The sequence below is a fragment of the Trichosurus vulpecula genome, chromosome 7, assembly GCF_011100635.1.
Source record: "Trichosurus vulpecula isolate mTriVul1 chromosome 7, mTriVul1.pri, whole genome shotgun sequence".
NCBI lineage: Eukaryota > Metazoa > Chordata > Mammalia > Diprotodontia > Phalangeridae > Trichosurus > Trichosurus vulpecula.
Genome location: NC_050579.1, coordinates 208,094,570 through 208,111,515, shown reverse-complemented (window position 1 = coordinate 208,111,515; position 16,946 = coordinate 208,094,570). Strand labels below are relative to the sequence as shown.

At 38.2% G+C, this 16,946-nt stretch overlaps 1 protein-coding gene across 1 annotated transcript in view; it reads right to left on the bottom strand.

Moving 5' to 3' along the window:
• The window catches only part of COL9A1 (collagen type IX alpha 1 chain), a 122,595-nt gene that overhangs the window by 15,246 nt on the left and 90,403 nt on the right, over positions 1-16,946 (bottom strand). Inside the window, exons 29-36 of the mRNA XM_036768040.1 lie at positions 16,870-16,923; positions 16,153-16,224; positions 13,525-13,560; positions 12,817-12,861; positions 11,571-11,603; positions 5,569-5,715; positions 4,976-5,030; positions 2,513-2,701 (exon numbers count right to left, since the gene is read on the bottom strand). Of these exons, the coding sequence (XP_036623935.1) occupies positions 2,513-2,701; positions 4,976-5,030; positions 5,569-5,715; positions 11,571-11,603; positions 12,817-12,861; positions 13,525-13,560; positions 16,153-16,224; positions 16,870-16,923 (631 nt within the window). The remainder of the gene's footprint in view (positions 1-2,512; positions 2,702-4,975; positions 5,031-5,568; positions 5,716-11,570; positions 11,604-12,816; positions 12,862-13,524; positions 13,561-16,152; positions 16,225-16,869; positions 16,924-16,946) is intronic.

Here is a 16,946-nt window from a genome sequence, read left to right as displayed (position 1 = left end):
TATACACATGAATTATCTCCATAGAGGTGGTATTTGATGTTATCAGAGAAAACCCATAGTTTGCTGAGGGAGACAATGTACATAGAAGGGAAAAGGGTCAAGGATAGGCATGTGCATGTGTATTGTGTGTATATGTATACATACATGTTTATATATGTATCTGGGTATAGATGTTCATTGTTGTTTAGTTGTTTTCAATCATGTCTGATTCTTCATGACCCCATTTGGGGTTTTCTTGGCAAAGATACAGAAGTGGTTTGCCATTTTTCTTCTCATTTTACAGGGTAGAAAACTGAGGCAAATAGGGTAAAGTGACTTGCCCAGGGCCACACAGCTAGCAATTGTCTGAACCTGAATTTGAACTCAGGAAGAGTAATGATCCTGACTGTAGGCCCAGCCCTCTGTCCACTGCTCTACGTAGCTGTGTGTGTGTGTGTGTGTGTGTGTGTGTGTGTGTGTATGTGTGTGTGTGTGTGTATTAATGTGCATACAAGTTTCCAACTTAAGCAACATAGTACACCGGAAAGAATCCTGACTCTTCAATCAGAGGACCTAGATCCAAATCCCATCTCTGACTCTACTCCCTATGCGACGTTAGACAAGTCATTTGACCTCTCTTGATCTCTATAAAATAAAGAGTTTGGACAAGACAGTCTCTGAGGTCCCTTCCACCTCCACATAAATTTTCCTATGATCTCTACTTGGATGACCTGACACCAAATCAATTCTGATGTGTCCCAAGCCAAATTAATTGATCTTTCTTCCAATTCCTCTAATTCTAATTTCATTTTCTTATTTATTTCGTACCTGCCACCCATCCTCAGAGTCTATATGGACAAGTCATTTTTTTCTGAGCCTCTGCTATTACTTATTAATTATTCTCTTTTTTTGTTTACCTTTTAGTCTTCCCAACTTCACTGTATACAGTGTTTTCTTCTTATATCTCCAGCCTCAGTTTCTAGACTGAGACTTTGTGCCAGGATCAGACTGTACCACTCCCCCCCCATACACACATGCGCGCACGCACACACACTCACACACACACATGGATGGGGTAGGCAAACAATACCTGGTTCCTCCTCTTCTATAATCTGGATACCTTGTCACAGTTCTAGAAGGATAACTCATTCCTGGTCTCCCTCTTTACTCTCTTCTGAAGCCCTAAACCAGGATTAGGCCCAAGTCCCATCCTCTGCCTCCAACCATGGCTTTGGCCTCCCTCTTCTGATGCTTAATATGGGTGTTGGTCTCATCTCCACCTCCATTTCTTTAGGTCCTGACTAAATATGGAAGACTCCACTGGCTTTAGGATACCTGGAGAACCCATTGACATCCTCAACTCTATCTCCATCTTCTTGAGCAGTATCCTAACTGAAGTGACTTTGCCCCCTCCTACAGTTCCTACAGTCCAGAACAAAGATCCCATTTGCTGGCTACAGAACCTGATCAAATCATCCCAAGGCTTCTGGCCATAGTCTTCTACAATCCTATATTGGAAAAGAGAATTTTATGGCGATTCCCTTTGGTTTCATTCATCAATGCTTCCTCTGGTACCCTTTTAAATCTTTGCTGGGGAGTTGCTTGGGAGAGCTAGACTCAGCTATTAACCTTTCATATTGCCATCTTCACTAGAATCTGCAAAACTCAATTCATCATCTTTCCTTCCCTACCCTCCAAAGAAACCTCTTGCTCCTCTTAAGTACTTCCACCGAAGGTAGGACCATCCTTCTTATTCTGGGTATGACCTTCTTTGTCATTCCTGACATCCAGCTACCATATCCTATTCCAGTATCTCTCACAACCTTCTCCCTGTACATGCTGTCACCACCTGACATCAGGCCCTCATCACCTCTTACCTGGACCACTGTAATGGGTCTCATTGCTTCTAGTCTATCCCTTCTCTAATCTTTTCTTGCATAATTAATCTTCCCAATGCACATCTCAGACAATGTCTCTCTCCCTTGCTTTAAAAACCATCATTGACTCCCTTTATTGCCTACATTGTAAAATACAAATAGCTTAGCTTGTATTTTAGCTCCTTAGCTTATATTCAAAGCCCTCTACAATCTGGCTCCAATATACCTTTCTTGCTTCATTTCACACTAGTCCCTTCTATATTCTCTGCATTAAATTTGAACTGAATTTCTAATAGTATATAAATCCATTGCTCAGCCTCAGGGCGTTTGCCCAGATCATCCCCTATATCTTAAACATATTTCTACCTGTTGCAATTCTTCTCTTCTTTTAAGGCCCAGTTCTATGAAGCCTTTCCTCTTTCTGGATAAAAGTTAATTCTCCTTTCTCAAATTTTTGAAGGGAATTTTTTTATAATATTCAAGTAAGGAAATAATATACTTATTCCTCCTATAAGTATCTCTAGGGATTGTGCTATTCTTCATGTGCCCTTTACCAGTCTGTGTCTTTCATGTAGCAAATGCTTAATAAATGTTTATTGATTTCAGTTGCATAACATCTATTATGTAACTGTTTCTACAAATGAAAAATCACTTACCTTTAGGGCCTCTCAAACCAAGTTCACCAGGAGGACCTTTAAGACCTGGGAGTCCACGGGGTCCCATCTGGCCTGGAAAACCATTCTCTCCTGGGGGCCCAGGTGGACCTGGTGGTCCAGGTCTTCCTGGTAGCCCAGAAGCACCTGAGTCAGGCCTCCTCAGGCTAGCAGCCATCAGGGCTAGATTCTCTGTAATGAAGAAAAGAAGTTTTTCACATAAAAGAGAGTCAAATTAAAGCAAGTATGAATTTCTAAGTCTTCTCATATATCAGTCAGCATTTATTAAGCACCTACTGCGGGTCAGGCACTATGCTAAGTCCTGGAGATACAAGTAAAAACAATAAAACATTCATTACTCTCAAACAGCTTACTGAAAAAAAAAGCTTCATCAGCAACTGTGAGAAATTAATCAAGTAATAACTCCTCCATTGTCTTTCTGTTAGCAAATCTTATTTGCTAGGGACCATTAGGGTGGTGGAAAGATCACCCAGGACAAATATCAGAGTTTTTTGACAAAAGGGGGTTCTATAAGAATCAAAACTGAACCTGAATCCTATAAGAGTCTAGAAATGACTTAAATAAGTGACTGAGTATGAATGGGCAGCCAGTTATCCTGGATAGGTTAGAAAAGAAGAATGAACTGCTTAGTATCACTGAGGTACAGGGGCCCAGATGAGTGCCAAAAAGCTTTTCAAAACCAAAACCCTGCCCACAAATTAATACTCAAAGTCCACCTCAGATTTATCTCCACGTTTCAGCCATGCCTGTTTATCTTGACAACTAAGTACATTCTGGGAGTCAGGAATTCTCTACAAATAGCCTCTAATTTTAAGTTTTCTTGAAAATATTCCCTCCAAAGTCTTTTCATGCTTGAAATAGACAGAGGAAATTAAAAATAACCTGCTTCATTGAAGCTGTCAAATTCAGTCTTAAAAATTAATACCCTTTTGTACTTTTTTTCAGAAACCATTAAATAGACTATGAATCTTCAACAAGATCATGGAGAACAATGCCAAACAAGGAAATTATCCTATTAACAAAATTAAAGACTCGGGAAGAGAATTGCTGTTTATGACAAATGGAAGTCTGTTTTTAAAGAGTGAAGAAGAATATGAATTTTAGAAATGAATAACTTTTTATAACTGTTAATGTGGCTTAAAGAAAGGGAGATTTGAAGAAGCTGAGTAATTATTGATATCTTGGATTTGACTTATCCTATCTTACACATATTTTGGGGAGGGGAAGGTTAAATCACTTTCATGTTCTGGTGATGTGTTTTTTTCAAAAAATTGAATAAAACACCACTTCTCAACTGATACCTAAATTGACATTGTACAAAGAAATATGCACAAGCTGCATATTTTATTGCTTCTTTTGTTCTAGGCATTTTGGATTTTTTAATCTTTGTATTCCTAGTGTCTAGTACAGTGGCCTGTACATGTATGCATTTAATAAGTGTTAGTTGAATGGACCTGAATTCCAAGAATTTCCATAATTGTATAAATCAAATTATTATAGCATACAGGAAAACAGGCAAGGTATTTATAAAATCAAGTATTCCAGAGAAGGGTTTTTATTTCATGGAAGAATAGCTTGCTGACCAGGCTATAAAGAAAAAGACCTCAATATCTCAGCCATGGACCGTTTCTTAGACCATCATTTAGTTTATGGTTTCAGAACCAATATAGAGAGAGAACATGATTAAATATAGGCACAGTATGATTTTGGCTGGATTTTTAAGACTTAGCAAATATCTTTTTCAGAAATTAATCATTTTTATCATTTTCAGAAATTAATACTTAGTGATTACCTAAGAAGGTATGAACATTGTTTAGCCCTGAATGAAAAATAAGATGTTGGTATTTTCATTTCATTTCATTTCAATGGCATCTCCATTCACAGGCTGATAATCCATTTCTATTTGCAAATCATCCTTTAGTTTGGGGGCAAGCCATTTACAGCCTTTTTCAGGTATATCACACTGAAACACTAGATTATAAGCTGTTGGAGGTCCTGCAATGTGCCACATTCTTTCTTTCTTTCCTTCTTTGAGTACAAGACATACATTTGGCCTTTACTTGTTGGATTAAATTGAACAAAGTTGTAAAAGTAAAAAAAAAGTGGAGGAGACAAAGATACCTCTGTCATAATACTCTAAAAGTTCAACTAGGTGACAATAGGAAGCAGAAAAAATGCTGCCTTCTTGTGAACTATCCTCTTACGAAAGAGGCAGGAAAAGAAAAAGAAAACTTTTTTTAAAAAATAGCAAAATTGCTTTCCCAATGTATCCCCAGGGCACCAACAGCGTTTTAAATGCAAGATGTCCAGAAAGCTAATTTTGTTTTCTGTGAGTTTATAAGATATTATTGATGGTGACACATTCAATAAAATAGGCCTGACATTGTTATCCAAATTCCACCTTCCTTAAAGCACAAAATAGTCAAACCGTTGTAATATATTTACCTTGCATAACTCTTAGGCAAACCTGCTTAATATGCTGATCTGTTGGTGCTCTGCCCTGGGACAGGAAAGAGAAAAGGCAGTTTTTACACAGAGCTATAAAGAAGGCATTGTTAAATTGTGAGCTGACAAACACTGTCAGAGGGATAAGAGCTCAGGCATTCAGGATGACTGTCTATGGTATGGCTTTCACAAACAGCCTTTCTGGTAATAATAAACTCTTTTTTTTTCATAAAATGGACAAATTCCAATACATCTCAGGGATTTAAAGTCATTCAGTTCTAAACTTCCCAATCTCAGAATATTTTTCATCAAGGGACATGTTACCCCATCAAGCACTTATCTGCTGGCTTATAGAGTAACTTGTAATTTTTAATCCTTTTCCTGAAGGGTTGGAAGAGCTAGGGATGCATTTGAAGGAAGTAGGCATAGAAAAAAAAGGAGCTACCATGGTCTACTACCTTTGGGAAATCCACCTAGTAGACTTGTATCATTAGAATTTTCAAAGGTTGACTCATCTTCCTTCCATACAAATTGATATTTTTTTCTGGTGAGGACTACACAGAATAAAATCACATAAAATGACCAATATTTACCGCTGGGCCCTGGATGCCAGGAAGACCTGTCGGACCTCGTTCACCTTGCATGCCTCGAGGTCCAGGGGGCCCTCTGGATCCTTCCTCTCCAGGCAACCCACGTGATCCTTCAGGCCCTCTTAAACCAGGCTCTCCAGGGTTACCCACCTAAGAATAAATGAGGCATGATAAATCCATTTTTTAAAAGTTCCGATTAATTTTATTTTCATTCAACTATCAAGCGTTTGTCTTTTCTCATCTCCACCATTCAAAAAAAGAAAACAAAATCCTTACAACAAACATGTATAGTTATGCAAAACAAATCCCAAAGTTGACTATGTCCATTGTTGATTATGTGTGTTTCATTCTGAAGATTAGTCTCTCACATCTCTGTCAAGAGTTGAATAGCCTCTGCAATCATGGTTTGTCATTGTGTTAATCAAAGTTCTTAAGTGTTTCAAGTTAAATACTGTTTTTGAAGCTACTGACTTTCCTTTCTATTATTAATGCAAGAAATTTTGCACTGAAGTCCCACTCTAATGGCTCATCATGGCAGAGAAATGACCGTGAGCTCTCAAAGTCTGTTCCAGCAGAGTACAAGGCTCCTACTAAGATGGAAAGACTTCGACTATGGTACTGTATATGGGTTTTATATCATAGTATCAAGGATTTAGAGCTGGAAGGAACTTTAGCAGCTGAGGGGCCTCATTTCACAGATGACAAAACTGAGCCACAGACAAGTGAAGCGACTTCTCCAAGGTTATACAACTCTTCAGTGATGGGCAGGATTTGAATTCAGGTGTTCTGAGTCTAAATCCAATTTTCTTTCTCTCTTATGAGAACCAAACTAGCTAAGAGCAAAGTGGCTCGTCACCAGATTAGCCATAAGGTGATAAATTTTTTGCAACTGTCAAAGACTACCTAATAATAGTTCCCTTTGACATCTCCCTTTAAGGTTTGCAAAGCACTAGGTGGCAAAGTGAGTAGAGCACCTGCCCCTGAGTCAGGAGGACCCGAGTTCAAATTCAGCCTCAGACACTTGACACAGTTACTAGCTGTGTGACCTTGGGCAAGTCACTTAACCCCAATTGCCCTGCCTTCCCCCTCCAAAAAAAAAGGTTTGCAAAGCACATTATGTATGTTATCTCATTTTATCCTCACGATAACCCTGTGTGCTGTGAAATAGATACTATTAGTATCACAGATGTGAAAACTAAGGCTGGAGTAGGCTAAGTGATTTGCCCAGAGACACACAGCTAATAAATGGCTGAAGTAGGATTTGAACTCAGATCTTCCTGACTCCAAGTCTGGCATTCTATCCACTGCACAACCTAGATCACAAAGCAAAAGTGAGTGTCCACATTGATGATGCTAAATTTGCTCATTCTTTTTTCCCTGCTTTTTGGGAGGGAAGCTGTGGTTTCCCTTTGCCCCTAACCACCTATCTAAATAATAGCTGGTGATCAGTCAGTCAGTAAACATTTTCTAAGCACCTACTATGTGCCAAGCAGTATGTTAAGTGTTCAGGATATAAAAGGAGGCAAAGTATAGGTCCTGCCCTCAAGGGCAGTCTAATGGACCATGGGAACTGAAGCAGTAAGATTTTAAAGCTGAAAACGACCTTAGGGACCTAGTCCAACACCCACCGAGAAAACCAAGGCTCAAAGAGAGTAAGTGACTTGTCCAAGGCCACTTAGGAAGGTAGTAAAGTGACAAAACCATATTTGACCTCTGGTTCTCCGACTCCAGGATCCAGCGTTCTTTCCACTGTACCACCAGTCACCTAGAGGCCCCTAGGAGGCACAGGGGACAAAGCACCAGTCCTGGAGCCAAGAAAAACTGTATTTAAATCTGGCTGTAGCCACTTACTAGCTCTGTGACACTGAGCAAGTCACTAAACTTAGATCTGCCTCAGTTTCCTCCTCTGTAAAAAAACGATAATAATGGCACCTACTTCCCAGGGCTGTTGTGCAGATCAAACATGATGATATTTGTAAAGTGCTTACCAGAGTGTTCCTACACATAGTAGGAACTTTATAAATACTTGTTTCCTTCCTTCTATCATTAAGCAAAGTGTGTGATATCCATCTACAACTCATCAATCTCTTAGATTTCTAGTTGGAGTTAAATGATAGGATGCCATTTCTTTTCGCATATCTCAAACTATTAAAATGCTATGGCATTTTAACTATTCAGGTATATAAAAAGCAAATGAAATATCACGAGATCCATATTCGCTTTTTGGACCCCCATTTCCTCACCACATATTATCTATATTATTATAGATATTACAGCACCGCATAGATTATGATAGTACCAAATCCATGAGAGTGTTTAAGTAATTTCCTGGCAGTAAGTTCAACACTGAAGAAATACTGTTAACTTTTTTAGGTAACAAAAAAGCCCTTTAGAATATAGCTGCTAGATTGTCACAACACTGACAGTGTAGTCAAAAACAGAAAGAAAATTTCAGGGAAAGAAATGATCATTCAGTTCTTATATTCTCCTATGGAAAACAGTATCCGGGGGGAAAAAAAGTGTGATAAAATTAATTGTTGCATTTTGTTCAGTTGTATCCAGCTCCATGACCCCATTTGGGATATTCTTAGAAAAGATACTGAAGTAGTTTGCCATTTCTTTCTCCAGCTCATTTTACAGATGAAGAAACTGAGACAAACCAGGGTAAGTGACTTGCCCAGGGTCACACAGCTAGTAAGTGTCTGAGGTCAGATTTAAACTCAGGAAGAGGAGTCTTCCTGTCTCCAGGCCCAGCACTCTATACACTGCTCTACCATCTAGATGTAGTGTCACATAAAAGAAGTTAAACTAAGGGAACACAATGATACGACTTAACTAAGTAAAGAAGAAGTTAAAAACAAACAAAAGACTGGAACTGAAAAAGGCCTTAAGAGATCACTTATTCTAAACTCCCCATTTTGCAGATGAAGAAACTGAGGCTTAAAGAGATGAGGGACTTGCCCAAGGTCATATTGGATTTGAACCTACATCCTGTAATTACAAGTTCAGCTATACAAGAACCACACATTTTCTTAAATATAAACCATGTATATAAAAGAAGGTTGGAATTTATATTTAAAATACACTCTTAAAAGCATTTCCCATAATGCACATCCAAAGATCATTTCTAATAAAAATAGACTAAATTCACATTTTGTCAAACTATCTCCGGTGGTATTTGTGGCAGCAGCTACAATGTATTACTGTTTGCAGAATATGAATGAGAGAATAAAAGATTGGAAGGCAGTAAGAGAATATTAATTCAAGTTCAAGAAAAGTGTGCTTATAAAAGCAGCACATTCCTGGCTTAGTTTCATGAATTTAACATTATCTAAGAAAGAGCTAATTTCTTGAAAGCAAAAAAAAAAAGAAAGAAATTTTAAACTAAAGAGCAAAAAAATAGGAGATAAGCTAATATAATTTACTACCTTACATGCAAATACAACTCAGCAAATGTTTATTTTTGCCATTCCTTATTTTAATGAAGGGTTGGCCTCCATCTAAACCTGCCTGCCAAAAATGTATCCCTCTAGGGAAATTGTGGCACAAAGGGCTATATGTGAGACAAAGCGAAGTGAGAGCTAGTAGTGCTAAGGAAATTCTACAGAATGCTAATAAATTCCCAGAAGCACCTGAAATGACCCAGGGTGGTTGAAGGTCAACAGCTGGAAAGAAACCAAAAGCGATCTACACCACGGAGCTCTTGAGTCACTTCTTGGCAACAGAAGGGACAAATCTGTAGTCACACTGAAGGTATACTGGTGGAGTCAGGACCCAAGACAGATACTTTTGCTGAAAATAGATTCAGAGTCGGGGCAGTCCACCTAGAAAGGGCAGGCCTAGGTAAAAAGCCACAGTGGTGGACCAAGGGTAGAGCAAGAACACTAAAGCTTTGGATTAGAATGTCCAAAGTGTTGAGGTCAGAGTCGGGAGAGGAGGTTCAGATGTGAAAGAATCCACCTAGACCTTCTCCTTTAGCCAATAGGAGCTTTTTATTTTACGTGAAAAAGCATGTCGGGCCTGCTTAGCAAGAAAGCTAAATGACACCCCAATATTTGGAGGGAGTTATGCTTATATAGAGATGTTCGGGATGATGATGTAATTTTTAGGGTTTCTTATGGGGTTTGGAGATTTAGGGACAGGATAAGTACAAACAAGGTGAGGAAGATGGTCGCTTGCAAGATAAGGAAAAGTTGTCAAGACACAGGATGAGGAAGATGAATGACAGGATAGGGGACACAGGCTGAGGGGGACAAAAGCAATTCTTTTGGTACAAATTGTACATTATTTCAAGATAAGGAGGAAAGACCATTAAGACACCCTCAAGTTACAGGATAGGCTACAGAATGAGCCTCAAACCCCCTCAGGGAGCCTAGGAAAGTAACCTTTACCATTAACCCTTAGGGCACAGTTTGTATCCACATCAAAAGGATGCCAAAGGCGAACAAGAAGGGCAAAGTTTTCTACTTCACAATCCCACCTAGGACTATCCTGGGCTAAAGAGAGAAATGGAGAAGGGCAGGTTGTGTTCCATCAGCAACTCCTGGCCCAGTTCAAGGAAAGGGCCAAATCCAAGGTCACCGTTTTTCATCAAGAGCTTAAAAGTGGGAATTTGATCCAAATTTAAATAAAATTAACTTAATCATCCTCTCTCTTCTTACTTTTGGCCATTGGACTGCTCTTTTAATTAACTAATTTATTTAAGTCCTTAGAGCTAACATAGAGCTAACTTAGAGCTGAGTATTTCCTCCACATGTACATAAGAAAGAAGGATTTTTCCCTCCAAAACTCTATACAGATTTTGTTAGTATATTTTCCTGATCTATGCCATGGACTTGACATTCATTGAGATAGCTAGGTGACACAGTGGATGGAGCACTGGACCTGGTGTCAGGAAGACCTAAATCTTGCCTCAGACACTTACTAGCTGTGTGACCTGAGCAAGTAACTTAATCGATCAAAGCCTGCCTCAGTTCCCTCATCTGTAAAAATAGAATAGCAATATCACCTACCTGAGGAGGTGGCATTGTGAGGAGAAAATGCAATGACATTTACAAAACCATTAAAATACCAGCTCTTACTAATACTTCAAGAGATTCTGAACATAATGCCCTTTGACCATTAAGAGCCTTAAATAGTGTAGGAGTATGTATGTCTCTCTCTCTCTCTTCCTCGCTCCCTCTCTCTCTGTCTCTCTCTCTCTCTCTCTCTCTCTCTCTCTCTCTCTCTCTCTGTTTCGCTCTCTCTCTCTCTCTCTCTCTCTCTCTCTCTCTCACACACACACACACACACACACACACACACACGGACCATGCAGGCATCGCAAGTGGCAAAAAGAATTGTTTGGTCATCTACCTCCTGAGTGCCTTAAATAGAAATTTCCCTTCATTTCTCAATGGTCAGAACCATTTAAAAAACAACTACTACTACTTTAATGAAGGATTTCATGAAAGCTCTGAACCTCAATTGCAATAATGTGAGATTTCTGATATCATAAGGAAAAAAAGAAAGTCCTCCAACTCAAATATGCCTTAATGTGATTTCTTTAGCTAACACACCATTCTTCCATTGTGACTCTCATGTTCCAATACATAGGAGATTACAAAAACCAAAGAAACATTTTTCAATCTTATAATTACTAAGGAAATTATAATAAAATACTGACGCCTTTCCCCAATGTGTGAAATTAATTTTTAAAAATGACCAATTTGGGCAGAAAATTGGAAAATGTATTGCCACTTAATGGTGACTGAGCCATTCCTAAAGAAATAGAGAGACTGTCCTTTAGCAGGGTTACTTCCAAAGTTAAATATGTTTCCATAATGGCAAGATTTTTCTATTGATTCAATCTATTATTTAAATAAATTAGTAAATTTGGTTCTTCATTTACTTGGAGGCAAGTCCTTGAAGAATTGATGGTTAGAGATGGATTTCATAAAGTAGAATGCTGCAGAGATTATACAGTTTATTGATTTTTTTATAATATTACTCTTCATCATACTTACAGATCCCTTTGGGCCTGGCAATCCTATATCTCCCTAAATCAATAAAACAAAATTATATTAGAACAATGTATTCACAGTTGAGATAATTTGCTTAAAACTTTCCAAACTGGATTATATTATTGAAATGTTGGAGGAAATATGATCAAATTAATAAAAGTATAATGTCATAAGATGTGAAAATATCGTTAAAAGTTCCAATACCTTATAAAAATTGCAAAGTCTAAGTTCCTTTTTATATTCTTGGAAATGCTTTTTTTTAATCTACCTCACTAAATATGGTTTTCTTTTATAATTTTAAAAAAGTGAATATGAAAATGTCCCAACAGTGATAATGTCAGCCAATAGGAAAAATATGTTCACTTAAAGATGTCATTCATCGGTTAATCATCCCTGGAAAGCAAATGGAATTCATTCTCTTTGACTACAAACAAATATCTGGGACTCAAAGAAAAATTGAGATAAGCTTTTTTCCCAAAAATTTACTTGACAATGGGGACCATTTTGTTAAATCAGGTATCACATTTATATTAGAGTTAAATCTCCAAAATTGAATAGAAAATCAAATCCGAGTTCTAATAGCTTTTTACACGCTAAAAATGGTCTTAAAAATAATTTGATGAGAAATGTATCCATCTTGCTTTAAAAAAGAAAGATATCAAAATAAAAACCTCTGCACATTTTTTAAAAATTTTAATCTGTTTCAATAGCTCAGAAATAACTAAACAGTTCTCCAAATTGTTGCCTAGGAGCATCCATTAAGGGTTAATTGTTTGGAAATTTTAAAATTAGAGAAGGACACACAGGATAGCTGTCTGTTAAGGATAGGGATAGCATTCCTTCTCTCCAACACATTTTCTCAATGGCAGGAACCATTAATGATTCTTGGGCATACCAAGGCATAGGAGAACTACTGATAGACCTGGATGCAAATCTTCATTCACTGTAAAGATGCATTCCCTAGAGATAAGTACGTTTTTGCCCCCAAAAGATGTAGTGGAGAAGATAGGTCCATAAGAGATTAGAAACTAGAGGGTTTTCCCCTTACTCCACTTAGCAATTTTTACCTGTAACAGAAGTGTGTTTATAAACAAAATAGTCCAGATTTTCCAGAAGTCAATGAAGAGAACAGATTTCAATTCAAAAACATGGAAAATTTGAAAATCTAAGGAAAATGAGTCAAAAATATTTATAAAGTTTGTTTAGAGACCACTTTAAAACAGAAGTGAAATAAACAAGAATGGCTTACTAGTTCTCCTTTTCCTCCTGCTTCACCTTCTTCACCAGCACGACCCTAAAATTAAGGCAAAAACTTCACATTATTACTGCCCGAGATTAGTTTTAATCACCTAGCCAAGTGAATATTTACCAAACGCCTATATGGGCCTATATTTCTGCTAAGCATTGCAGAAATCAAAGAAACAGTTGACCCTCAAGGGGCTTACAGTCTAGTTGGAAGTGAGGCTAGCCCAAATCAGGCAACAGCTTCAGGGAGAATCCAAAAAGTTTGACCTGAATTTCATTTGTACTTCTGGGTTAATCTTTAGAATCCTTAGCTTATTCATTGGGAAGCCTTGGAGGGAATGTTCTTTCTAATGGGTGAGGAACCCAGAGGAAAAAAAAATTAAATTTATCTAGCTGATGGCCTCAGCGTGATTCAGTGAGATTGGATGACATTAAAACAACCAAAGGCAAGACAATTTGGAGGATACAGGCAGAGAGGTGCTTTTTCAGAGAAAAGCCATGTGCAGGCCCAGAAGGAGACCCATGATTAACAGTAGACTGTGTAGGTAGGAACAAAAATCAAACAATTTTCACATCAGGAAAGAGACCAGCGGTCCCATTTTTTTAAAGCCATATCCATACAACTTCACAATGGCAACTGTAACTTACCGCATACTGAATACTACATAGAGTATTCAATGAAACATCACAAGGATCAAATTATAAGACTTACTTGTTCTCCTTTTGGACCAGGCTCACCAACTGAACCCTATAATAAAGACATTGTGATATTGTCTCAGAACTTGGAACTTAAGAAATAGTATCATTTTTTTAAAAATAAGATGAAAGCACAATAGAAATATAAATTAACCAACTCCCCATACCCATACTAATAGAGAAGGGTAAGAAATAATACCTCCCTGTCATCAATATGGGGCCAGATAACAAAGTCAATTCACCGTAGCACTCATTAGCATTAATGGCTCTGGAGGAGAAAGTGAGGCTGGTGACCTTGCACAGCCCTCCCTCACTCAAATCAGAGTCAACTGCAAGTCATGTCATCATTTCCCTGATGTCATGGTCCTCTTCAAGAACAAAGGACAAACACAACACATCGACATTAAGCGTATACTTATATGTATACTATAGTTAAAGCGGCAAATGCTGGGCATTTAAAAAAGCAAAATGAAAACATTGTCTGCCTTCAAGAAGCCTACATTCTACTATTACTGTAAATGGGGTAGAATATAATTTGTACATAGGCCTATGCTAGAGCCAACTTGAACCAGTGTGACAGCCCATTGTTAAATTTTCAGTGTGAGCATTCACACCTTGGAAATCAGCAAAGAGTTACAAAGCAGATCTTGATTTATTGCTTTGTTGATTTTCTAGATTTAAGAAATGGAGAGCATGTTAGCTATGCTAATTTTTGTTTAGAAAGATGATTGAATTCCCCTACTTGTCATTTTAATAAATAAAATGCAAGATAAATTAAGGGAAGAGAGGACAGCAATCACAGGGAAGGCTTCTCATAGGAAATGGCTTTCTATGCTGATCTTGACAGAAGACAAGGATTATTAGAGACAGACATAAGGAAGGGGTTCATTCTAAGCATTAAGGAATAGCAAAGCAAAAAGGTGGTAGATAGAATGTCAAGGTCCAAAAAATAGATAATAGTTTATGGACAGAACAGAAAATTTGAGTATAGTTGAGCATGGCCAGAAAGATAGTTGGGAGTCATATTGTAGAGTGCCTAAGAAAAGTATATAGTTTATCCCATTACAAATGGGGAGCCACTGAAAGTTTTTGAGCAGGAGAATTCCTTGGTCAGACTTGTGCCTTGGGAACATTGTTTTGGCAGCTATAGAGAAAATGGACTTAAAACATGATAGACTGAAATCCCAGAGATTAGTAAGAAGACTAACAGAGGTGGGTAAGGCCCTGAGATGATTATTAGAGAATGAAATTATCAGGAACAAAGCATCCTGAGGCAGCAACTTAGGATAGTGGCAAGAGCATTAGAGATTGGACCAGGTCAATGGGAGGAGTCAAAAGATGTAGATATAAATACCTGCTCTGCTATTTAATATTTCTGAAACCTTAACCTCTCTGAATTTCAGTATCATCTAATAGATGAGGGGGTTAGATTAGATGTCATCTCTAAGGTTTCTTCTTGCTCTAAATTCTAAATCTAAATAATATCTGAAGGACAGATAAACTTGGGCAGGTAGGTGACCCTGGGCAAGTCACTTGACCTGTTTGCCCCAGTTTCCTCATATGTAAAATGAGCTACAGAAAGAAATGGCAAACCACTCCAGTGTCTTTGCCAAAAATAAATAAAAAATAAGGCCACAAAGAATTGGACATAACTGAAAATCAACTAAAGGAAGACAGATTTAGAATTCAGTGGAATAAAAGACTACTAAATTCTTCTGCTTCTTGGAGTCCCTATTTCCTTTCAAAGTTCAGTTCAATTGCTACATTGTACCCTAGGCTTTTGCTGATCCCCCCACTCCCTCTCCAAAGATGAACTTTGCATGTGGGTGTATATACGCCCATGTGTGAATATATACACATATAAAACATATTTTTATATATAAACATGTATGTATATATTCATATTTATACACTTATTTGTGTACATGCATTTTCTGTCCAATTGAATATAAACTTCTGGAGGAAAAGAACTGTTTTCTTTTCTCCCTTTGTATCCCCCACACCCAGAATAATGCTGGCCACAGAATAAATGTGTTTTTAACTGAATTGAATGGAAAGTGAGAGAGACAGTAAGACAGAATGGAAAGAACATATCAGAGACCTGGGTTTCAGTGCCAGCTTTGATAATGACTAGCTATTTGAGCCGGGGAAAATCACTTGACCCTTCTGGGCCTTGGCTTCTCGATTTGTAAATGAGAGGGATGGGTCTAGCACTCCATGATCCCAAAGGTCCTTCCACTTCCAATGATCTGTGAATTGATGATCATAAAGGGAATTTCCTTTCTCAACCCATAGTCCTTTTCTCTTTGGACAATAAACAATTACCATCTGGAGAGATTTTTTTCATAATTTCCTAAATTTAAAGGTCATGTAATCCAACTCCCTCATTTTGCAATAAGGAAACAAGTCTAGAGAGATGAACCTCCCTCTTCAGAGGCTACCCTCTTCCCACTGCACCACATCATATCATACGTAGAGACTCGTCTGCTTTGTAAGTGACTGAACTACATTCTAGGGACATTCTCCATTTGACTGAAACTATCCTCCCACTTAGTCAATGAAGCCTCTGTATAACCATTTGTTAGCTTATGAAATGCAGTAAATGCCCAATAACAAAGTAACCTCTTTACCATCTGAATCTTACCCTGTCACCTTTCAATCCAGGGAGTCCAGGGGGACCGGGCAGACCAGGAAGGCCTGGACTGCCAAAAGGACCCTGTAAATCATCAAGCACAAAAAACAAAAAGCCAATGTAACAGCTAACACTCCAGGCATACAGTCAATATGCGGCCTAGCTGGCTTTGCCATTTCCTGAAATAAATATAAGCCAGGTATCTAACTTTCCTCCTGTAAGCAGCCTGTCCTTCATAGCTTTTTTTTTCTCTTCTGAGATCACCAACTCCCATGGTTTACATTCCTCTACAACAGTGGGTTCTTTCAGCTTAGGCTTCTGCAAGTCAGTCCCCCCTCTTGCTGTGTAAATAAGCAGTGTAGATGTTTTAAAAGACAGCATTCATGCATCAGGCTCCTGAATTCCAGGAACAACCACAACCCAAATGTGGCATCTGATGTTTCCCACCATTTCAGAATGTATGTCACAGGCTGTAGCTGTTAACATGCGTCACGCCCCACTACGTATGGCCTAAATGGCATTTTTAGTTGTGCTGTTTCAAATATTGCTACCTTTCATTTCCAGGCGTTCACAAAGTAATGAAAACAAAATGTGGTTTATCAGTGACTTCTCCTGTATTGTTTCCCTCTCCTTTTCTGTACTCTATTCACCCACCTCTCCTCTCTCATGATAGCATGAATTAGAGGAAGTAAATAGAAACAGCTAAGGAATTAAAAAGTCATCACTTACCAGTTTACCTGGGGGGCCTGGAGGACCACTGGGTCCTAATTCTCCTCTGCTACCCTGTAAAGAGGCAAATGTAATTA